The sequence below is a fragment of the Diachasma alloeum genome, unplaced genomic scaffold (genome assembly GCF_001412515.2).
Source record: "Diachasma alloeum isolate Michigan unplaced genomic scaffold, Dall2.0 Dall_scaffold_78908, whole genome shotgun sequence".
Taxonomy (NCBI): domain Eukaryota; kingdom Metazoa; phylum Arthropoda; class Insecta; order Hymenoptera; family Braconidae; genus Diachasma; species Diachasma alloeum.
This window is the reverse complement of record NW_021683643.1, coordinates 1,194,565-1,217,715: the sequence shown is the minus strand read 5'-3', so window position 1 is coordinate 1,217,715 and position 23,151 is coordinate 1,194,565. Positions and strand designations below refer to the sequence as shown.

At 36.0% G+C, this 23,151-nt stretch overlaps 5 protein-coding genes across 7 annotated transcripts; 1 reads left to right on the top strand and 4 right to left on the bottom strand.

Annotated features, from left to right (window-relative positions):
* Positions 1 to 39: 39 nt before the first annotated feature.
* LOC107047813 lies at positions 40 to 5,704 on the bottom strand. 2 transcript variants are annotated; one of them, XM_015270655.2, is made up of 5 exons: positions 5,228 to 5,704; positions 3,047 to 3,298; positions 1,439 to 1,573; positions 1,278 to 1,383; positions 40 to 522 (listed from the first exon to the last, which is right to left on the bottom strand). In XM_015270655.2, the coding sequence occupies exons 1-5, from the start codon at positions 5,243 to 5,245 to the stop codon at positions 356 to 358; spliced, it is 678 nt and encodes a 225-aa protein (XP_015126141.1). In that variant the 5' UTR covers positions 5,246 to 5,704; the 3' UTR covers positions 40 to 355. The 2 variants fall into 2 exon arrangements, with proteins under 2 accessions (XP_015126141.1, XP_015126142.1); XM_015270656.2 differs by lacking the exon at positions 5,228 to 5,704 and adding an exon at positions 4,571 to 5,203.
* Positions 5,705 to 5,753: 49 nt separating this feature from the next.
* On the bottom strand, positions 5,754 to 8,497 carry LOC107047810 (transmembrane protein 60). The gene is made up of 2 exons (XM_015270651.2): positions 8,139 to 8,497; positions 5,754 to 7,141 (listed from the first exon to the last, which is right to left on the bottom strand). Exons 1-2 carry the CDS (start codon positions 8,352 to 8,354, stop codon positions 6,965 to 6,967), a joined length of 393 nt encoding a protein of 130 aa, XP_015126137.1. The 5' UTR covers positions 8,355 to 8,497; the 3' UTR covers positions 5,754 to 6,964.
* A 569-nt stretch (positions 8,498 to 9,066) lies between these two features.
* LOC107047811 lies at positions 9,067 to 10,614 on the bottom strand. The gene is made up of 4 exons (XM_015270653.2): positions 10,543 to 10,614; positions 10,325 to 10,445; positions 9,298 to 9,527; positions 9,067 to 9,193 (listed from the first exon to the last, which is right to left on the bottom strand). Exons 2-4 carry the CDS (start codon positions 10,386 to 10,388, stop codon positions 9,137 to 9,139), a joined length of 351 nt encoding a protein of 116 aa, XP_015126139.1. The 5' UTR covers positions 10,389 to 10,445; positions 10,543 to 10,614; the 3' UTR covers positions 9,067 to 9,136.
* Positions 10,615 to 11,961: 1,347 nt separating this feature from the next.
* Positions 11,962 to 17,885, top strand: LOC107047809 (T-complex protein 11-like protein 1). 2 transcript variants are annotated; one of them, XM_015270650.1, is made up of 7 exons: positions 11,962 to 12,101; positions 14,016 to 14,132; positions 14,385 to 14,667; positions 15,675 to 16,193; positions 16,356 to 16,540; positions 16,957 to 17,123; positions 17,299 to 17,885. In XM_015270650.1, the coding sequence occupies exons 2-7, from the start codon at positions 14,026 to 14,028 to the stop codon at positions 17,544 to 17,546; spliced, it is 1,509 nt and encodes a 502-aa protein (XP_015126136.1). In that variant the 5' UTR covers positions 11,962 to 12,101; positions 14,016 to 14,025; the 3' UTR covers positions 17,547 to 17,885. The 2 variants fall into 2 exon arrangements, with proteins under 2 accessions (XP_015126136.1, XP_015126135.1); XM_015270649.1 differs by lacking the exon at positions 11,962 to 12,101 and adding an exon at positions 12,626 to 12,714.
* Positions 17,884 to 23,151, bottom strand: LOC107047808 (regulator of telomere elongation helicase 1 homolog). Its single transcript, XM_015270648.2, has 4 exons — positions 22,874 to 23,151; positions 21,528 to 21,963; positions 20,346 to 21,330; positions 17,884 to 19,622 (listed from the first exon to the last, which is right to left on the bottom strand). The coding sequence occupies exons 1-4, from the start codon at positions 23,004 to 23,006 to the stop codon at positions 18,228 to 18,230; spliced, it is 2,949 nt and encodes a 982-aa protein (XP_015126134.1). The 5' UTR covers positions 23,007 to 23,151; the 3' UTR covers positions 17,884 to 18,227.

The window sequence follows — 23,151 nt, the reverse complement described above, 5'->3', positions numbered from 1 at the left end:
TCAATTGGTCGAAGTAATTCACAGGTCGTGGAACTTGTGTAAATATGTTGAAATAGTTTTTTTTATTCATTAATTATTCGGTTAATTTTTAAGAGCTATATTTACAAGTTTCTTATTCAGTAATTCTAAGTTGTAAATTGGTTCAAGTAATTTACAGATTTGTCGATGAAATTCGAGTTCTTCGGTGGATTTTTCGGTTTAGAAAATTTGTAATTTGTAGCAGAAATACTCCTCATGGGGTTTGAGCGAATATTTTTTGAAGATTCATGTTAGGAGTGAAAACACTTTTTCGAATTGGAGTTTGGATGATTTTTTTGCGGGGGATTTTAAAACCATTTTTGAGGGATTTGGGTGATCAGGGCAATGTGTCCTCTTTCTGCAGCTGTTTAAAAACCTTTGGGAAGTCCACGTCCAATCCTGCGTTGTCGATTCCCCCAGATTCCACTCGTGAGGGACCCGCTGGAGCCTGCGGCTGGTTTTCTCGGTATCTGGCTGGAGAACCTTCCCTCGACTCTTCCAAATCTGAAATAGAAGGAAAAATCCATTAAACAATGAGTTAAAGAAAATAACAAAAGAGTCAATTCCCGATTTTGGTTAATTATGGAATTAGTGAGGGAATTATTAATTGTAATGGACATGTAGACATTTTTTTGTAGAAAGATTCTCCAGCTATGAAAATCTGTCAAGATTCTCTCCTGGAGCTGCTCACTCTCAATCTAGTCGAGTAATTGGAGCGAATCCCCACGTTTTACGTGAACAGTTAAAGCTATGAAAAGTTATTGTTATCATTAGTGACCTCTCATAGTTACATTCGGAGATAAAAATTCCTCAAGAACAACTTAAAGAGTAACATTGACCCATTTTCTATAAATTATCGCAGATTCTATCGTATCACAAACTGATTATTTCGAATCAAAGAACCGGGCATTTCCTTTTCTCTTGATAGTAACAATCAATAGTTGGTCTATCATGAGTGACCTCTTCTAGTTACATTCAGAGATAAAGTTCTTCATGAACAACGTAAAAAATACCATTGACCCTTTTTCTATAAATTATCGCAGACTCTATCGTATCACAAACTGATTAGTTCTCACCAAAGAACCTGGTATTTTGTTTTCTCTTGATAGTAACGATCAATGGTTGTTCTAGTATGAGTGACCTCTCGTAGTTACATTTAGAGATAAAAAACCTTCACACACAATTTAAAAAATACCATTGAACTATTTTTACATAACTTATCACAGATTCTATTGTATCACGAACTGATTAATTCTCACCAAAGAACCTGGCATTTCGTTTCCTCTTCATAGTAATGATCAATAGCACGACCGCAATTCCCACGACAACCACCATAACCGCAGCCATTCCACGAAGTAAATTAGTCTGTCAAAAAAAATGTCATTATCATCCTATTGAAATAACCCCGAAAATTAATTACCTCGTAGTCGTTCTCCCATACATCCTCCCAGTCTCGCGTCACAACGAGCTCCACAGTGTGAATATTTATCGCTGAATGATCGTTCACTCCTCTCGAAACGCATTTGTAGAAGCCGGCCTCTTTGCTGGACACACCCTAGTAAAAATTAAACAATAAGAATGTTTCATTCAACTGTCAATTGCATTTTGCAAAAAATTCATTCATATGCATGCAAGTCTTTCAAGAGATATGAGATATTCTTATGTCCTTGGAGTTAATGAATTACACCCAAGTAAACTGAATTTTTACGAGAAGATGAAATTGCTCGTAATTAACTGATGAAGATGTCAGAATTCCTCGCGTAATAAATCCTCAGTGACATAAATCATTAAACCAATTTAGTCTTTTTTTCTTATTGGTCTATTGACACTTCAATCGTTTACAACGAACCCAATGATTGAAACAATGATAAAGGAAATTATTCTCATACCAACTGCCGTCGGTGTTGCTCGGGGAATTTCTTTCCTATGAATTTCATTTTTTCTCAAATTTGAAATTCTCCGAAAAATATTCTTAGAAAACTCAAAAATATTCTTGAAATTTATAGAAAATTCAAGAATTTCTTTTAAAACGCGAGAATGTTCGAGATTTTTTTCAGAAAGTTGTAGAATTCTCTAGGAAATTCTATAATTTTTCAGTAGTTTCTATGTTGCATACTGCACTATGCGACTAGTGGATTTTTTTTTTCACTATTACATTATTTTCGAGAAAATCCTGGTATGCAACGTTAGCAGAATAAGATCCAAAAATTTTCTCAGATTTTTTTAGAAAACGCACGCATTTTTTCAAACTTTCTAAGAGACCTACTATTTACTATTACTATACCTGCTTTTTACTATTACATAGTTTAGGGTCCCCAATCGGCTTTAGGCTATAAGTTATTGCGCTACAATGCATAGTTTAGGATGCACCGTAGAAACTTCTAGAAAATTCTAAAGCTTCGGGGAAAATTCCAGGAAATTTTCCGGTTTTCGAAAAAATTTGAGAAAATTTTCAGTTTCACAGAAAATTCCAGAAAATTCTTTGGTTTGACAGAAAATTCGAAAGAGTTCTTGAATTTTCCAGATAATTCGAAGGAATTCTCGGGTTTTCTAAAAAATTTATTTTTGTTCCAATGGAGCAATTTAATTTCAAATTCTGATTGACTAGCTGTGTGGCCCGGCTTCGCCAATTTCAATTTTAAAAAAAATCTCAATGTTTTCGATTTTTCTACAATACCCGAGCAGTGAAGAAACATCGAGGGTTTTCCAAAAAAATTGCGAAAATTCTCAGGTGTTCTCGAAAAGTCGAAAACATTGAAATGTTTTTTTTTATTGCAGGAATTCCCAAAAATCCTGGTATTCAATTTTCTCTTATCCCGCCCCAACGAAGTCGAGCCACGCAGCTAGTCGTGAATAAATGAAAAAGCAACAAACCCATCAAAGCAGGAAAAGAATAATTTCCTTCATCACTGTTCCAATTATCACGCAAATATTTGTACCTTATCTGAATAATCGCGTTATTTATTCATTCATTCTCACGGCAAACCGAGTGACTAAACGTCAGATTAGTTGAAGGAATAGTGATTACCCTGATAAGAAGTTTTCCCGTTAGAACTTCATAGTTATATTTCTCCACATCGAGTGGATTTCCAGGGCCAACGATTTTGTGGTCATCGGTGAGCTGCCAGAACATGAAGCGATGATAATCATCACTACTCAGGCAAGGTAATTCAGCCAAATGCCCGGCCTGTACCTCCTTGACGACAACATTACCCTCGGCCATGCAAGTACGCCCGATAAACAGTAACACAAATACTGGTATCGACATTCGCCTCATTATCTGTAAATAAAACGAGAGATGATAAAGATTAACGGATTCCTGACAAAGGCTGTTGTAAAATCTGCATTCAGATATTTTTAAAACCTTGAAAGATCATTTCCTCTCTGATTCTAATTACACACAAATGATGTTTTAATACGGTGATTTAATCATCGAGACATTCTTCACACATTCATCAACCATTTGCTGAGTAATTATAACCCTTGGAAGTAAATGATATGTAATCAGAGTTGAACTTGTTTCACTCGAGGATTTATGGAATTGTCAAGTGGAAATAATTAATTCTGATTCTATTGAGTTGCGAAGAGATATACATTTGCAAAGTGACTGCCAAGTCCTTTAGATTTTACTTGCGTACGTTCGACAGGGGCGATAAGAATCGTGTCCCCTGTGTCAGCCGACGAGGAGAGTGGTGTAGCAAATAAGTGATGAATTACATTTCGGGGAAAAATGGAAATTGGCGGGAAAATGGGAATTGATATTTACGCGATTTTTTTTATTCAACAACTTTACGATTTATTTCTCATTGTTTTGGATTGCAGTTTTATATTAACTCTTAGAATATGGATAGAAAAATTCATCAATAAAAGTTTTATCGATGGTGGAGGAAGAATTGAAATAAATTAAATGAAAAATGAGCAATCTGGAGAGTTTTCAAGAACTCTTTATAGTGGATTTATTAGTTACTAATATGATTTGTTTCTACGAAAACTCTCTGAGTTCAGAAATTATAGGAATAGATCTGTTGTCTGCCAACTGAATTACTTAAAATTCAACTGGATTTATAGTTATTCAACATATCCTTCTCGATTAATAACAGATCTTTGAAGATCGAACAGAGAAAGAAAGAAAATAAATAATAATTTAATCCACCCGATCAATTAAATTCAAATTCACGAATAATGTCTCGTGATCTCGCGACTTATTCATCTCGACTAATAAACAAAATTTCTTTTTTGTTTATTAAAAAACTTCTTGATTTATTGACCTGCAGTGTTATAAAAACCCTTAAAATTTCGATGGGAAAATTCACCAATAAAAATTCTGTCGATGATATATATTATACGATTGAATTGAAGAACTCATTATAATGCATTTCTTAATTAGTCATGATATTCTTTCTGATCATTAATGAATTTTCAATGATACCATTCATGCAAAAAACAGCAAATTAAATCTACCCAATGAATTGCACTTCGATTAGAAAAAAATATCTCGTGATTCTGCAAATTATTAATTTCGGGTAATAAAAACTTTTTCAAACAAACTTACAGCTTTCGTCTGAAGTAACGCCTTTCGGTAAAAAGTGAACAATCGAAATAGAACGAAAACTCGAACAATTCCCCAAGTGAAACAGAGACAGTCCTCCTTCCACGCTCGGCTGCACAACAACAACTTCCACACTGATCTTCAAGTTTGATAAAGACTTGTATCAATTCTTCCAGTTAAACTCTAAACCCCCATCATAAACTCAACTCTTCGCAACACGTTTTGCTCCTCAGAGAATCATTGCATCATGACAATTGAGGCATTTCAAGCAACCAAATGATCTCTTCAAGTTCCACTTTCACTCAGAATTTGCACCAGTCAAAATATCTCCAAAGGATTTCCCATGAGAGTCTTTAACATTCGGAGAACCGAAGCTAATTAATCACCTCGACGTATTCAAAACTCAAACACGTCCTATTCTTTATTCACAATCTATTTATAATGGCAAACATTTTCCGTTCAATTCACCCTTGGACTTAAATTATAAATAGTCTCCCTAATGCCGTGCAGTCCCTCACGTTAGACGAACTGTCTTGTGGTTGAAACGAGTCACAGAGGCAGACTGACTCCTCAGTCATTCCATTACTATCCCCCAAAGACAGACCTCTCATTGCGTAAGAAGTATTTCGCACGTATATTCTTTCTTCATCAGTGACTTACATCTTTTTCCGTTGTCATTGGCTTTTCTTATCCTCCATTTGGTATTCCATTTGATGGATTATTGGGATCAACAGCTGCACACTGACGAGAACACGTGTTCAACTACAATGCAATGTTTATGAATGCATTACGTAAAAAGTTGCCGCTGTCGCGAGGATCGCATTATTTATTCTTCTTCTCTTTCTATTAATTTGTTGGGGTGGTGCCAAGGTTTCTTCTTCAGATGTAATCCATATGGGTGGTGACTACCTCCTCAACCATTTTCAAGTCATCTTTCAATTTAGCTCGATATATACTTCTTCATGATGATCGTATTTTAATTATTTATCGTTTATTTTAAGTTTTTACTTCAGGTTTTCTTTGTAGATAGGGGAAAATACTTTTAATGGAATGGAATGGTAATGAGATGGTTTTGGAAAGTTTCTGATTATTATCCGTTATTTATATTTCTTCTTTTTTTCCCTAATTGACGGCTTTCAATGTTTTTTCGACCATTTCGAACTCAACATTTTTTTTTAGTCATAATTCAATTTGCCTCGATATTTATTTCTTCATTACGATCATGTTTTAATTATTTATTGTTTATTTGAAGTTTTTACTTCAGGGATGGAATATTGAAGAAATAATTTTTGAAAACTTCAGATCATAATTTATTTTTGCTTCTCTCTCTTTTAGTTTGGTGGGGAATTGCCAAGGTTTCCGTCCGAACTCAACATTTTTCATAACTAATGATTCAATTTTTCTCGGTATTCATTTTTTAAATATTATAATGTTTTAATTATTTGTCATTCATTTGAGTTTTAATGCGGGAGTCAAAACGCTCAAATTTTACTTACACTTCTACTGTTCTTTTCAGGATTTTTTTGTTAGACAAAAAATATATTGTTTAAAGGATGAAACGTTAATGAGATAGTTTTGGGAAATTTCTGGCCGTTCATTATTAATCTTGCTTCTCCTTTTGCTTCCGAATGGAAGTATTGTTTTATTTCCTTGGAGGCTTCCAACGTTTCTTCAACCGTTTCGAACTCAACGTTTTTCATGTTTACCTGATGGTTTCATTTCCCTCAATAATTATTTGTCAATTATTATGATGTTTCAGTCATTTTTGTTTATGTGAATGTTCATGCGTGCGTTCAGCCACTGGGATTTTACTTGCATTTCTGCCGCTCTTTTAAGTTACTTTTTACTCAAGTTTTTTTTTTGGTAAACAGAAAAAATATATTTGTTAGGACCATTGGATATTAATGAAATGATTTTGGGAAATTTTGGTGATCCATTTACTTAATTATTTGGAGAGTGTCCAAGGGCTAGTCTCGTGAGACGCGTAAAATTAGATGTTCCCACGTGAATCAAAGCTCGAATGACGCATTCGATATTTGTTTACTGTTTGATATTCACGTTTGTCGTTACTTCCTCCCGTTTTGATCGACGAAACGTGGTTTCCATTAGGCTATTCAGAGTTCTGGTTTTACGATTGCACTAAAAAGTCTTCCACGAGTCAGTTTATAAAAGTCCTTTTTCAATTTTCGGAACTCTTCGAATAGATCACGATTTTTTTGTCTTCACTGGTTGTTTTTTTAATCACTTGGGATAAACTGGAGAGCTCCCTCCGGATCCGAGACAAGTAAACTCTTAATTATTATCGTTTTGAGGTGAATATAAAGTTCAAGTGAGTTTACTTTTAATTGTCTTTCAATGACAATGGTGACGCAGGATGTTTATGTCTCTGAGCGTTAGTCAGTATCTCGAGTGTTGAATTAAATGGATAAAAACGTCAACAGCGAGGGCTGGGAGGAGCAGCCAGACAGGAGCCAGGACTGCTTTAGCTGGTAAATTCCACTGGGGGGTTTCTAGTTTCAGGCAGACGAGAATTTGAGCGCTGAATTTTAGGAGAACTGCCAGGACGTACCATCCCTGCAATAATACAACCATAAATGTTCGGTGAAAAATGATTTCTTGAAAATTCAACTGCTCAAAAATATATTAATTAAACGACTGCTTCATTAGGCCATTATGCGTTTACCGATAGAAGAGTGGAAGAGTGGGGCAAAATGAAACAGCCAAAAAAAAATTTTTATCAACTTTTGTTGATTAACTTGTTTTATTACTAGATTTATTTATATATATATATATTTTTTTTTTCATTTCCGACCTCACAATTAGATTAATTCAATTTTATCTATTCTTATTCTTTCTTTTACATATTTTGAATTTTTCACTTCCTCTTACTGTTGATAACGCAATATATAGTAATACTATTTCCAAGTGTAATGATCTCATTTTAACGAGAAGAAATGAAAAAAGTGCAGAATAACGTGGACGAGAAGAAATAAAAAAAATAATTTTTCAATGCCTCCGGAAAGTTTTAAAATCGATATATCTTTTCGAATAACGAAAGAATACCCATAAATTCGATTTCTATCTTTGTCTTTCGATAGATTCAATATAATCAATGACAAAAATTAAAAATTGGAGACTAAAAATTTTATGCGATTATTAATTATGCGAGATTAATAATTTTCTATTCCGATTACACTTTTCTATTTTCATTCGATTGAAAATCCGCATCACATTTTCCTTTTTCCTCATCTCGGTCTCCCCCTGGGCCTTGCTCTGGACTTTGTATCTTGTTGTTTCATTTTCTTTTCAATTAATCCATTGAGAAGATCCTCCTCGGTCAAAACTTCTCAATAATTTCCCATTCCAATGAATGGAAAATTATTATTCTCATCATTACTCCGAAGAATAAAATTTAATTTAAAAAAATATTTAATGAACAAAATTTTTTTTTGCTTGAATTGTGACAAATTGTCGTTTTTCAACTGTTTCATTTTGCCCCACTCTCTCCTAGTGAATGAGCTGGTGAGACTAATTATCAATTAGTCTAATTATCAATTTGATATCTAAATACCTTTCGACGAAGGGTGTTGATCCTGTCATGCCCGTTCTTGCAGTGGGATATCATGTTGAACACAACATACGTCAGTAAAATGTTATCATAAAGCCACATTGGGATGAAGACGATAAACCAGTTCCACTGGATCCTCTGGTCCAGCCTCAGCACCAGGAGGATCAGGAAGATGAGGAGATTGAACCAGGTGAAAAGTGCCCTGTGCAGCACAGCCATCGTTCGAGTCTTTAATCCAAAAATTCGAGTTGTGAACTAAATGCAAAGTTTCACTTATCGCAGGCTTTCTATTTGTGTTTCTGAATTTTTTGGAGTAATTTCGACGTTTTGGAGCACAACACTGGGCAACACATGCACATAACCTGTCGGACACTGGGTAGAGGTCACCAGTCCCCAGAGAAGTAGAAAAAATGAAGTTTGGTGGAATTTCTTCTCTACCAGCGTTTGATAAATTCAGAAGAAGAAGAATTGAATAAATGAAAAATAATCAAAATAAACCATAACAATTGTGGATTTCATTTCTGAGAGATTATTGGAGGATATGTAATTATTTCAATGGGAAATTTTGACAGAAATGGTGAACAATTTCAATACTAAAGTTGCTCCATCCTTTTGGTAAATTTAAAAATTATTAAAAACTGCAAAGAATTTGCGGAATACTTGATTAGATTCGGATTCGTAATTTTTGTCAATTTACAATTTACTGAATTTACAACACTAGAAAACTAATGCTTCGAGATTTATATTTTCATTAATGATTAATGAAAAATTATTTTCCATTTGAAAGAATTAAAAAAATTCACATCTCCAAACATTTTCTCCTACAATTGTTTTTTCTCTGAAAAATGTATTTGTTCTATTCTGTTCGTATGAATCAACTTAATAGGTGTGGTGACATAATTCAATATTTAATTTTTAGTAGGTGTATTCTTCGATTTTACAATGATTTTATTCTAAGATAAATCACAAAACATAAAGTACAACAAATCATTTATTCGCATTTATCCAGAAGTCCATCCGATTTCCGGATATCCTCTGACCGGACCCACCTGCTTCATCTGAAAATAAATTCCCACGAATTAATGAAATGATGATGTTGAGAGTAAGGTCGATAACGCTTCCCTGATTAACGAAATAATTTAAAAACAATTTGAAAACGAACACAGAGCAAAGTGAAGAGGAAGAATCCAGTGGAATACAACAAGACTTTAGTATCCTTCTTGTTCTCCTCGTCGTATACCTCCTGCCAGGGTTCACAAGGCACTGGCAGCAGATCCATCATGCATCTCTCCCTAGGCATCTCGCAAATCGGAATCGTCACCGGGTCGCAACAGTCCACAGTACTTCGGTCTCTTATGGCCTTCAATTTCCTCGCCCAATTGACATAAATTCCTTGAAAAAACAATTCTCCAATTATTCGTTTATCCATCAGAGTCAATTCCCATTTTTTTCAATATTTTTACATTTTATTTGTGATATATCTCAGAAATAAATGATTCTGGGAAGATATTTAAGGGGGGATTCACGCATGAAAAAATTCAATAGAAACCTAGCGAATTCGCTAGAAAAATTCTGTTGGAATTCTGTAGGAATTCTATGGGGTTTTTCTATGTTTTCTACTGAAATTCTATTAAAAAATTCAATTTGTTTTTTGCACTGATTCTATTGGATATTCGATAAGAAGAAGTCAATAGATTTCGAATTTCTGTTTGAATTTCTCTTGAGATTTTTTCTCTAAGAATGCTTGGACTCTAATTTACAAAGCTTTTTCCACTCGGATTCTGTAATGCAAAACAAAAGAAAATCCAGCGGAAGAAAACTTGGAAAATTTGTGCCCAATAATTTTAATAGAAAAAATTTCAACAGAAAAATTCGAAATCTATTGACTTTTTCTTATCAAATACCCAATACAATCAGCGCAAAAAATAAATAGAATTTTTCAATAGAATTCCAATAGAAATCCTATAGAATTCCATTAGAATTTTCTAGCGAATTCGTCCGGTTTTCTATTGAATTTTTTCATGCGTGTTTTTCTATGAAATTTTCGCGTTTTTGCAAATCGCTTATTACGAAAACAAACCAATATCTAACAACAAAAATCTGTGTAACCCATCACTCAATAAAAAATTATCTATGCAATCCTCTGTGAATGGTGAAAGAGAAATACTGAATTTATAATCTCAAGAGACCTGAAAATCCTTCTCCAGTCCTCAAGACTCCAGTCTTCCCCAAGAATGTAGCAGTTCTCAGCATATTTCTTCACATTCCCCTCAACAAGATCAGCAAAGCTCAACTCAATCTTCCTCCACACTGAAAGTAATAAAAAAACACGAGAATTTGTTTGTTTCCTCCGAGAACAAAAGTTGCTGATTTCAGACTGTTTCATTTAAAGTAGTTCTATCCTCACGAAAAGTCGGCAAGTATAATTTCGAAGTTCGGGCCCGGATGGATTATCTTTCGAACGCTATCTCGATTGATTTTCCATCGACATAATCTAAAATATATCACAATTTCTATTGGATGTTAGATCACATAGATGTCCCTAAAATTACGATTGGACAAAAAAAATATTTTAAAAAGTGAACATTTTCAAAGAGCATTTTTAATAAAGATTAGAAAATAAGTCCGACAGAGAGGAAATTGTAAATGGATAATTTATAAGGGCAACTAACGATCTGACAGGCATTTGCTACTGAGACAAATGACTGAACAGCCATTAGGTACTGTAAATTATTAATTTGCAATTTCCTCCCTATTGTGTTCATTTCTCAATATTATTATTGAAAAACAATTTTTTTGATTGTACAATCATAATTTTTAAAGACTCCAAGGCTTTGTAAAACTGAATGGCAATTGAAGAACATTTCAGATCACCAAAATAAAAAAACAACCAAGATCACGTTCGAAAGATAATACACGCACGCCTTCAGTTGCAGGCATACCTATATCCATAAATTATAATTACCGTTAAATTATTAATTTCGTCAATTAGTTAATATCACTCTTAAGTTTTAATTATTGACGTAATCATAAATTTAAATCTTCAAATTCCGAGTTATTTATTAATCAGTAATTAATTAGCAAGATTGACGATTATTTGGATAATTGGAAACAGGGATAGTCAAATTTGTAATATTTAAGTACCGTTAAATATTTTAGCCATAAATTAGTCAACATCACTCTTAAATTTTTTGAGTACTCAAGTATCATCAATTCAAATATTCAAATTTTTAACTATTTTATCAATCAATAATTGAGGTAGGAAGCTTGATGTTTAATTGTGTAATCGAAAATCCCCTTTTAAGAAATTTGAATTATTCACTTAGTGGTAAATTTACAGTTTCACATTAACAAATTTTAAATATATCATTATTCGGAAAAATTCGATTATTAATATTATATTATTTGAAAAATTAGATCAACATATTTGAAACCTTCATTAATGTGAGAGTCAAATTCTTGTAATATTACAGAAATTTAATATTGGTGGAGATCCCTGATTGGAAATCCCTTATAAGAAATTTAGTATTATTTACTAAATAGTAAAATTTACAGATCCATATTATTAAAAATTTGATTCACCATCAATTGGAAATTTAGATTATCAATTATTTTAGTATTTTTTAATTTCGATTAGTGTATTTAAACCTCGATCAATGTAAGTAGGAAATTCTTTCAATATTGGAGAATCGGAAGATTGGTGGCCATCCTTGCTCAGTTGGAAAATTAAAACCCGAAAATATCAAAATTTGTAGCTCACTCCCTCGAAAGGGAAACAGCTGCTTCAAATCTCGCGGGTATTTTGTAGCGCAATGGAGCCCGTAACTACTCCAGCGATTGTAAACAAGATCATCTGCTCCAAACACGCAGTTGACGTGACTTTCATTCCGTTCATGATGAAATTTCGTAGATAAATTGACAAGTTCGAGGGTTTAACGGTTATTTTGTGGTGAATCAACGAAGCAGGTAGGCAAATCCTCTCCATATGCCCACATCTTAGTATCAAGTCTGGGCATTTCCAGGATCTTTAAAATTCCTCTGATGTTTACAAACAAATCAACAAGTCCTCAAAATACACGAATGAGTCTGCAGGGGAAATTAATGAGTCGAATTGCTATTCTCTGAGGTTTCTGGTGTAGTTTAAGGATCTGGGGGTTTGTAATTGTGGTCTCGAGCTCTCTTAGAGTGACTGATCCACTTGTTCGTGGGAACAAAGGAAGTCCTGAATGCTTTTATGGGCGTCCAAGGACGACGTCGGGGCCGGGTAATCAGGAAACAAGTGGACAAGGCCAAGGATGATGAATCAAGTGCAATGACTGGTGAATTTCCTCTCGTGATTCCCTTTTTTGAGAACTGTTGGACACTGCAGTGGTTGCAGGAGCCGTGGGTGTTCTTTTTATAGACAAACATCGACCTCTTTTCCGCGTACGAGGCGGAGAGCCGATCAGTTCAGCTCTGAACGTTCTAGTTGCTGTTTCTTTCTGGTTTTTTATTTTGGTGTTTTTGCATTTATTGCATTTTTGGGATTCACTGGGATTGCTCGGGGGTGTGGAATTAGTGGTGAAACAATGCCGACTAGGTGAGGAATTTTGTAAAATAGTAATTGAATGAAAAAACGTCATATGTTAATCTCGAAGTTTAGGGGAAAAATTGAGAGATCATAATGTTGTTGAGTAAAAAAAATATGGGATTTTTTTTGTATAGATATTTCCACTTAGAATCACTGATCATTGAGATGAATCTGTATTCTTTTATCAGGAATTATCAATGGCTGAAGAAAGGAAAAGCCAAGATGAGGAGAATTTTTTAAATTCACTATTTTAAATTCACTACTTCAATTGAATTGGTCGATTCAGTTGAAAAGGACTGGTTTTTAACAGAAAATATCGAGATTTTTTTTCAATTGAATAAATTTTTCAATAAAAGAATGTCTTTTGACGTCAGTTACTCGTAATAAAATAATTCAATACTTCTTTTTCTGTATTCATTTTATAATTTATGGTATTTCTGTCTATTCCATTTTTGGGATTTATTGAAATCGTTCGATTATTTCTAATGAGTGGTAGAAGAATCCTCACAAATTTGGGATTAGGATTGTTGAAAAATTTTATAATTCGCTCATCATTAATTATCATTGACTAATCAATGGCAAAATAATGCCTGTGAGATAGAGCGAATTTTCAAAATCCACTGGCGAAATTGTTCATTCATCTGAAACAACTTTCCTTTACAAGATCTGAAGAAAGAAACGCTTATTTAATTAGGGATAAAGTATTGGTCGGTGCTGGAGTGGTTTGGGGAATCACAGTATGCTGTCTATTGTTAAGTAGGAAGATCTCTCCTGGAAATATTCTAGGTCTCATTCCCTTCGTTCTTCATCGGTCAGTTGAAAATCCCCTCTGAAAATCTGTGTTAACCCTTCATGTGTCCCTGAAAAATAACATTTTTCAATGTCCACTAACAAAATGTATTTTTCTATACGAGTGAAGGGAAACAAAAATTTTTTATATTTCCTCATCAACTACGATTTTCATCTCTAACACAATCGATCGTTTAATCGCCTGATTTCCCAGCTGAAATTTTTTTATTTCATCCCATTCAGTAGCGAAGCGGTAAAACGGTTCAAGTCGACTTATCCCTGAGCTGAGTTTTCGAGAAATATCTCCGAATCTAAAGGAGATGACGACATTTTCATAATGACTTTTTTTGGAGAGCAAATTAAAGGCTAGGAAAAATGTTGCAACAAAAATTTTGCTATCTCCCTTAGATTTCGAGATATTCATTTAAAACTGGCCAGTAGTTAAAGTCGACTTGAACAGTTTGACCGCTTCGCTACTGCGTTCACGTTTACCTGATTGTGAAAAGAATGGTTTATCGCAGTAATCACATAATGGAGAATGAGGAAGACCAGAAGAACAGTATTGAGGACCCTGGCCCCTCCCTGAACCATCAGCCACCCTCGCCAAGCAGTCCTGGTGCCTCCAGCAACTCAGGAAAGTGCGTAAATTCCTCTTTTAAACAGCTTTACAAAAGTTCTGAATGAAAGTCAATCATTGAATGATTGATTGATTGAAGTTTATTAACTGTACATTATGGTGTACGAAGTGAATGATGACATAAGTCATGAAACAGGAAAGATAAAATTAAAATAGAAATAAGTCTGGCAATACCATAAGTAACTAAAGCATTACTTCATACACTGAAACACAATAAAGCAAAGTAATGTTGTTGCTGTTGGAATATGTCTAGACAATGGGTGTCGAATTTCATGGCAGGGGCTTCTCCCCCGAAGTTCGTGTCCCTGGAGGAGATTGTCCAAGCTGCTAATGGAATGAAGAACATGGCACTGGCCCATGAGATTGCGGTTGACAAGAACTTTCAGCTTCAGAGACTAGAGCCAGAGGAGAATAGCATTCAGAAGCAGGTGAAGGAGGTCATGCACAAGGCTTTCTGGAATATTCTGGCTGGACAATTGAGTGAGGATCCACCACAGTATACTCAGGCACTGGTGCTACTCAAAGAAATACGTGAAGTAAGTGCAGCGAAAATATCTTTCTTTTCAGATGATTGAAAAATTTTACAGGGATTATTTGATGAATTATGTCTGGAATTGGGAAGTGAGGGGAAGAGATACAAGACGTCTTGAGATTTTTCAATGAAACAGGAAATTTATGGGATATCTGTAAAATCGTGTTGACATTCAGTTGAAATTCTATTTATTTTCATGCAGATAATTCTTTAGATTTGTTATGAATTATTAGGTTCCGGGAAAAATGTTGAGATACTATTATATTGTTGTAGGCCATATAATTCTCTATGGAACAAAAGTTCTGATATTTTTCCATAAATGGGTGTTTTCTGCAATTATTGGTTTGGTTTCGGACCTTCAAAAATTTAATTTTGTTGAGGCTTCTTATTTGGCTTTCAATTTTTTTTCAAATTTGATTACGCCCACAACGTTAATTTTTTAGTTTTGTGAGTTTTTGACACAATTTTGCGTTTCAGCACAAGTCAATTTTTTCCGGTTTTCAATACGTATTTCCGACGGAAATTTTCTGTTCTTTCGATTGAGTATGGTGCCAATTAGCTCACGTCATGGGAAATGCTTTAAAATCGCCAAAAAAGGAGAAAATTGTGCGTGGTGCACCCTTCCCCCACCTCGATTGGAGATTTTTCGATTTCTTTACTCAAAGTGACTATTTTTACGAAACATATTAAAAAATTAGGCTGGGACTCGGATTCTTTCTACTCAAAAAAAAAATTTTGTCAAATTTCGTTTTTAAAAGTTTTTCCCAATTTTTCACTTTTTCATTTCAAAATTTAATTATTTATCGACCATTTAAGGACCGTAAATAATGAAGCCACAGAAATATTTACAAAATAGACTGCACATCGCTTCTGAAGTTAACAAATTCTCTAAATTAAATTAATGACTAGGTTTATGACTATTAAAAAAACGTAAACGACTGAGTTTATTGAAAAAAGTCATTATTATAATTCATCACAAAAAAATTAATTCTCATTCCTATTATCCTCCAGTCTTTGGAAGAACTAGTGCTCCCTCACCACACGAAAATCCGTGAGAATCTCCGAGAAGTCCTCGACATTGATCTCATAAAGCAGCAAGCCGAGAACGGAGTCCTAGACTTCCGTAATTACTCCCAGTATGTACTCTCTATAATGAGTAAAGTGTGTGCACCAGTGCGAGACGAGAAAATTCGTGAGCTTGGTGAATGCACTGATGTCGTGGAGACATTCAAAGGCATCATGGAGACGATCCAGCTGATGAGGCTCGATCTGGCCAATTTCACCATCTCGATGATGAGACCGAACATCGTTGCCTCGAGTATCGAGTACGAGAAAGCGAAATTTGCGGAATTTCTCAAGGTGACGACTGATGGTCTGCAGTTCACCAGGCTGTGGCTGTTGAAGCATCTCGATGAGACCAAAGTCAAAGCTGCTGGGACTGATACTAATGGAGTTAAACAAGTCACTCATTATCTTCTTGCTGAGGCTTATCTGGATTTGCTTAATTGGGATTCTAGTCCTGAGGCAGAGGTAATTGGAAACTGAAAATCAATATTGTTTTTATTAAGACGATAATTTCATTTCATTCAATGATGTTTTTCTTTTCGTTTTTGGAGGAGAAAGAGATTGGCATTTTTTATATTCCTAAATTCACAATTTCCAATGACAATTTCATCTGATTTTTGTTTCCAGACACTCATGCTGGATCAAGGAAGACTTCTGGAGCTCAGAGACAAGATAAATCACCTCGCAATCATTGGTTCTACTCTCCTCCTGTGCAGTAACACCGTTGGAACGCCTGTTCAGGGAGTTGCAGCCTTCAAGAAAAATATTAAAGAGCATCTGAATGTTCTTTTGGACTCTGTTCACTCCAACAGGTAAAGAAAATTCATTAATTACTGGGGGTGAGCGGATAGTAAATGAATCGAATCGAATTCAGTAGCAAAGCGGTAAAATGATTTCGGTCGACTTAACTCTTAGCTGAGTTTATGAAGAATATCTCCGAATCTAAGAAATCTAATAAATGGTATCAACAAAATTTTTGCTCTCTTAAATTTCGATATATTCATTGAAAACTGACCAATGAATTTGCCATTCGAATTGATATTCGACTGTACGCATGATCTGAGACATTTGGAATTATTCTAATGCTCTGAATTATTCAAATTATTTACAATTTCAATCCACTTTATTCACTACTGTCAGTGCTAGTCCCATTAGACTCCCTTTTTATTCGTAATTAGTAATCACGAAAAACAAATCGGATTTTCATCAATGAATTTTTCATTTCCAGGGCTTTGGAAGAAGTTATGCCAAATATTGCACTTCAAGTCAGAGAAGATGTGAAAGCTACTTTGAGTCAAATTGGTGCTCCAGAGCTCAGTTCAGACGTCGAAGCTATTCTTCAGGGACAAATAATGGATCTTGTCAATGAAGATCATAAAATTCGTCAGCTTGTTAGTAAGTAAAACAAAAAATTGTGGTAAAAAAACAATTCAACAAATTATTACTTCCATAAATCAGATATTTATCATTTCATACCACTTGAAAATAATTTTTGAGAGAATAATAATGGATTATGTAGCAGAAAATTGTATCCATTTGCAACTATTCATATCCTCGTCCTAACTTTCAGACTTGAGGATACGACAATTCCTTCAGAAAATAATTCTGAGTCAAACAGCAGTGCCCACTCAAGTGCCTCCAGGATTATCGTCCCTCCAGGAAGAACTAGCAGCAGTGGCTGCAAGATTTTTCATCATAGTTGCCCACAATCGCAGTGTCTTCGGTGATTATTACCAAGAGATCGTGGAAACTGAAATAGCTCGAAGAAAATCCACTCTGGGTTCCTCTGACAATGTCACCGATGGAATGGATGCTTAACTCCCATCAATGAAAGTCTTCAAATAGTATTCACTCTCTAAAGACAAGTATCTCGATGTTCAACACGAACATACGCAGTTAAAAGGCTGCAGGCAGAATTTAACTGATCAACTGTGCCCAGCTCTTTCATTTTTTTTTATTACGAATACATCTTTTGTATCGCATTTTAACGAAGTAATCACGTAGCAATGAATCAATTAATCTAGAGAAACTAATAATTTGCTATTAATATTGAAAAGATTATCGAATTGTGATGAACCATGCAATTTACATGTAATACGTAATTAATTAATGAGTTAATAACAACTCGAGAAGAAATTATAAAAAATTAGTCCTTTATTCCAACCTGTGGTTCATTTTCTTCACTATCATCACTATGTGTTTTTTTATCTTCGCTGTTCCCTTCTTTAAACACCTCTTCCCAAATTCTGTTCACTCTACCCTTTTATTTATTGTCCTATGGTTTTTATCCCCTAATTATTTGCTGTTAATATTGAAAAGAGAACCGAATTGGGATAGATAATACAATTTTTATACAATACGTAATTAATTAATGAGTGAATAACAACTCGAGAAGAAATTATAAAAAATTAGTCGTTTATTCCAACCTGTGGTTCATTTTCTTCACTAATAAATAATTTAAGGCACTTTTAGCTACAAAGAGAAGACAACGTGATTATTTCATTTCCTTACGTGGCTATCAAACGCAGAGACGTGTTGCTTCTTCAAGAAGCTTCTAAATCCCTCGAAAAGCCTTTCAAATCCACTACCAACAGGGAACAATCCCTCCAGGGTCTTCAAAAGTCCCTCGAAATCTCCAGTTTTCGTGTACACCTGAATCATCTTCGCAAAAACCTTATAATTATCCTCACTGAGTGACCGTTTCACCTCCTTCAGATACATCTTGCCCAGCTCCTTCTTCTCATCCCCAGGGCTTTTCTTTTCCAAACCATTGTGTCCATTCTGCTCCTGAGGGTCTCTGGACGTCGATGCCTGAGCGTCGAACGTGAATTCGATCGGTTGAATCTTCAATTTCCGTTTCTTCGAGGCTGGCTCCGAGGAAATGGAATTCTTAACGAGTTCTGATTGACTCCAGCCCCCCACAGCCTTCAGTGTCCCAAAGTTGATAACACTCTTCCCCTGAGGCTCCGGAAAATCCTTCTTCTTGACACTCGAATTGTTCTCCACCTTCTCAGGCTTGTACATATCGAGATTAAAATTTTCTTCTGGTGCTGCTGTCTCTGCTACCTTCAGGGAGCTCCCTCCACGTGTTTTACTGCTGTACTCGAAGCTCGCAGGAACTGCCGGGAGTGAGAACTCCCTCGAGGGAGCGCTCTTGGGCTGTGGAAGAGTGGCTTCAGCAGTCTTGAAGAAATTCCTGAGCTCTCTGGTGACAATTCCAAAGTTCGAGAAGTCCTTTATGTGGGGCCTCAACCAGGATGACAGTTGTCCCTTGAAGCTGGCGTTGTTGAACCTCGTGTCACACAGAACAATCGCTCCATAGTCGTCCTTGTGTCTTATTATTCTTCCAATCGCCTGGTTCACTGCCCTGGAGGCCTCCAGCTGGTACCACTGCTGCCCAGAGAGTCCCTCCTTGTTCTTCATTCTCATCTCCTCGAGGTACTTCTGCTTCAGCACAACTCTGGGGTCCTTCAGCGGTGGAAAAGGGAGGCCTGTGATGAGGACAGCTCGACCATTGGCGTTCGCAAAGTCCAGGCCCTCGGAGACCTTTCCCCTGCAGACAGCCAGGAAAATCGCTCCATTGTGCGTTGGGTCTTGGATCTTTTGGTAGAAGTCGTTCATCACGCTGTTGAAACTGTCTTTTGTCTGGGGCTCCACGAAGATCGGCTTCTTCTCGGAGATTGTCGACCAGAGCCCTGAGCTCTGCCAGTCGTCTCGACACTTCTTCATCATTGGGTAGGAGGGGAAGAAGACGAGGAGACCGTGGGGGATGAGGCAGCTGAAGTTGTAGAGGGTTCGTCCCAAGGCGGAAATGTACTTTGGGTCGTTTCGAGTGTTGTAGGAGGAGTTCAGGGGGTGGCAGTCGGGCCCTTGACTCAATACTCCTGCGCATACCTGGGGCATCACGGAAATTTAATGAGGAGCTATTTTGGGGAGATTTTTAGGGTTTTTTAAGGGATCTTCGGGGAGCCGAGGGAGATATAGGAATTTTCATGGGAATTTTTTAGTGAAAAGCAAATTAGAGACGAAGGGTCAGGCGAGTTTTTGATGAAAACATTGGTAATGATTTTTTTGGGGAGGGATGCGGGAGCTGTAAGAAATCAATCCCTTGCAAATTTGTGAATTTCATTACGTGGGAACTATTTGAAAAAAATCATAGATAATCTCTTTTTTCTAACATTTCCTGGTTACAAATATATTCTGGAAATTAGTTAAACTTAAAACTTATTTTTTGGCGTGGAATCGTTCTCTAGCAAAATTTTGCATATGCAAGCATTTGTTACTATTTCGAAAGAATTAATTAAATTCCTGAAACGTGGAAAATGGATTGTTTATTAATTATTCATGAATTACCCTAAAAATGGATTCTTAATTTTCTTTCAAGTTTAAATTTAAGGTGTGTTTTCTAACGATTGAAAATAAAAAATCAGATAATTTAAATAATAAAATGATTGCAAAATGTTTAAATGAAAGAACTGAGTTATCCATAAATGTTAAAAAGGATTCGTTAAAAAATGGTGAGAAAATACTTATGTGGATCATTTTTGTGGTCAAAGTGCTGCATTTCATATAGATAATTCAAGAAATAGATAATTGGAAATAACAAGAGCTGCGTACCTGTTTGGCAGTGACAATATGAGGATTCTCCAGCTGCACATCAATAGGAATACCCAATTCCGAGATGAATGGTTTCAAAGGAGACAACGTGCCACTAGTCAAAATGATGGAATGAACCCCCTGCTCTAGTAACTGTTGCATTCCAAAGCCAGGACTGAAGCACCAGTAGCTGATGAGCTTGCCCCCAGCCTTCTGCGCAGGTTTCTTGGGCTCCCAGCCATCGTTCCTCCCAGATTTCTTGGCCTCCTCAGGCTGAACATAAACTTTATACGCCTGCTTGACCCTCTCACGGTGCTTAAACGAATTCGATGCCCCCCCGCCGCTGAAAACTGTCCTCAGAAAATCACAGAACTTCTGCAGCGAATTTCCACGTCTGGCAAATGGAGATGCACTGATCGTCGACAAGTACAGAACGATTTTATCAAGTTTTTCGATGACTATTTGCTCTTTTCCATGGGTTAAATCGGCCTTCTCGAGGAGTTCAAAGACGTATCCACCAGGGTATGTGTCCCCCTCAGTCCCCATCTTCAAGGGAATCTCGTCGATGGCCTTCTCCACAGCCAGAAACATAATCTTGAGAACACACAGGTCCTCAGGGGTGAAATCCTTCTGTAAATTCGTTCCGGGGCCTTCGAGGTTGAAACCAATGTCCTCAGACTTGTCCTCAGCCATGTCCTTCATTACCTTTGTGATCTCATCGATGCACAGGGCTACGTCTGTACTACTGATCTGGAGGGAAGCTGCTTCTTCACACGTCTTCTCGACGTTGTGAGCCTCGTCGAGGAGAATCACGTGGTTCTGGAGATCAATCCCCTGGGATTTTCTCGTCTTCGGATCTAGGAGGTAATTGTAGGGCATGAAAGTTATGTCTGCTGACTGCTTCAGCTCCTTGGCCAGGAAGTATGGACAGCACTTGAACTTCTGACCATTTTTAACTAAATCTTCAATGTCACAAATTTCGGTTTTGAAGGCTGGATCGTCTTTTCTGGAAAATAGAGAACAGAAATGCTGGAATATCCCTGGAAGGAAGGGGTTTAGAAAAATTCATCATAAGATCTATTTTGTAGAGAATTGCGTGAACGATAAAAACGCTCTTCTAACATTTTTTTCCAAACCTGATAATTAATGGAGAAATTCGCGAAATGAACTTTATGGAAGTTTTTTAATTTCATTGTCAATTACCTGATCTCAACGTTATTGAAATAAAAACAGGTTCTGGCTTTGACTTTGGCCTGGCACATGTGGATTTTGTTGGCTGAATTTTGCTCCTTGGAGACCTCAGGATGAATGCACAACTGATCCCTAGATCCAATCACAGCAACTTTAACATGTTTGTAAGAGGTTCTCTTCAACTCCTGCATAGCCTGGGATAATTGTGAGTGAGTTCTGGAGGCGTAGATGATCTTTGGCATGGCCCAACCGAAGTTGGGATTCTGGGCTGACACCTCAGTTGATACTCCAGCAGAACTGTTAAGACCATTTGCGAGATTCTCGAAGAATTTTCCACCGAACTCTGGCTTCTCCACAGCTCCCATTATCGCCTGGGCCTGCAGCTGGGCTTTTTTCACTAGGAGCCAACTCAGGGAGGAGCAGAGCAGGCTCAATGTTTTTCCAGTTCCTTATAACAGTGAAGAGATGGAGGGAAAATTATTATATTTGATTGAGGGAATATAAGTGGAAGAGACTTTGAAATTAAATTGCTTTTCTGAGACTAAAATTTTTTGACTTTTTTGTGGATTTAAAATCTTTTCTTTGGATTCAAGATCTTTGCAATTCTCTGTAAACTAGAAAAAACCAGGTAACTATTGTTTTATCAAAGATATCAGAGTTGAAAACACTGCAATGAAATACTTCATCTAAAATTACAATTTTGGGTTTTGTAAAGAAAAAAAAAGTCAAATTACTCACTCGAAGTGAATAAAGGTCCATAAGTGAATAAACGACCATCTGGACGTAATAGAGAATTACCAGTTTAGAATTATTAGAATTATCAAAATTCAGAATTATCCACTAAATGGATATGAATTATTCATTGTTGACAGTATTGACGTCAATTAATTATTAAATTGTTTTATCAAAGATATCGGAATGGAAAACACTTTGCAATGAAATTCTCCGTCTAGAAATTACAATTATGTTTTTGTTTCTTTTTTCAGTGTAAAAAAAATGTTGACTTCTCCTTCAAGAGAATGAATAACGATTATTTGGGTGTAATAAACTAATAATTATCAAGTAAGAATATAATTCGTTTGTCATTCTTCCACTTGTTACTCCAGAATCTCGTCCTGACATTCCCCACTGTTACAGGGAGTATCACCCTGTCGGATAATATAATCAAGATGAAATAAATTAAAATAACTAGATACAAGTAAAATGACGAGAAATTCATTTTTCTCCTCTGAAAAAATCCCAAAAAGTTGTTTTTGGGAATTCAATCCCTTTCGAAAATTGTCCAACTCAGATTCTTCACATTTCTCAATCAAAAATCCTTCATATCCCTTCATCAAACCCAATTCTTGCTCCCTTACCTGTTGGTGACTCCAGAACTCCATGTTTTTTATTCTGGAGGCACTCGATCACCTTAGCCATATAATCCTCCTGTACCTTGTACGGTTGGAACGGAAACGTAACCTGAATTCCATTGATAACCACATCAGGCATCTTCGTCAGTCCAACACCCACAATTTATCCAGTTGAACCCTCAAAAAACCCTTATCCCATCGATATTAACAAACTCTGACAATTCCTAGTGATGAATAATGTCACTGTGTCTTTCCTCCCGACTTTACCGCCAAAACAAAGTCCA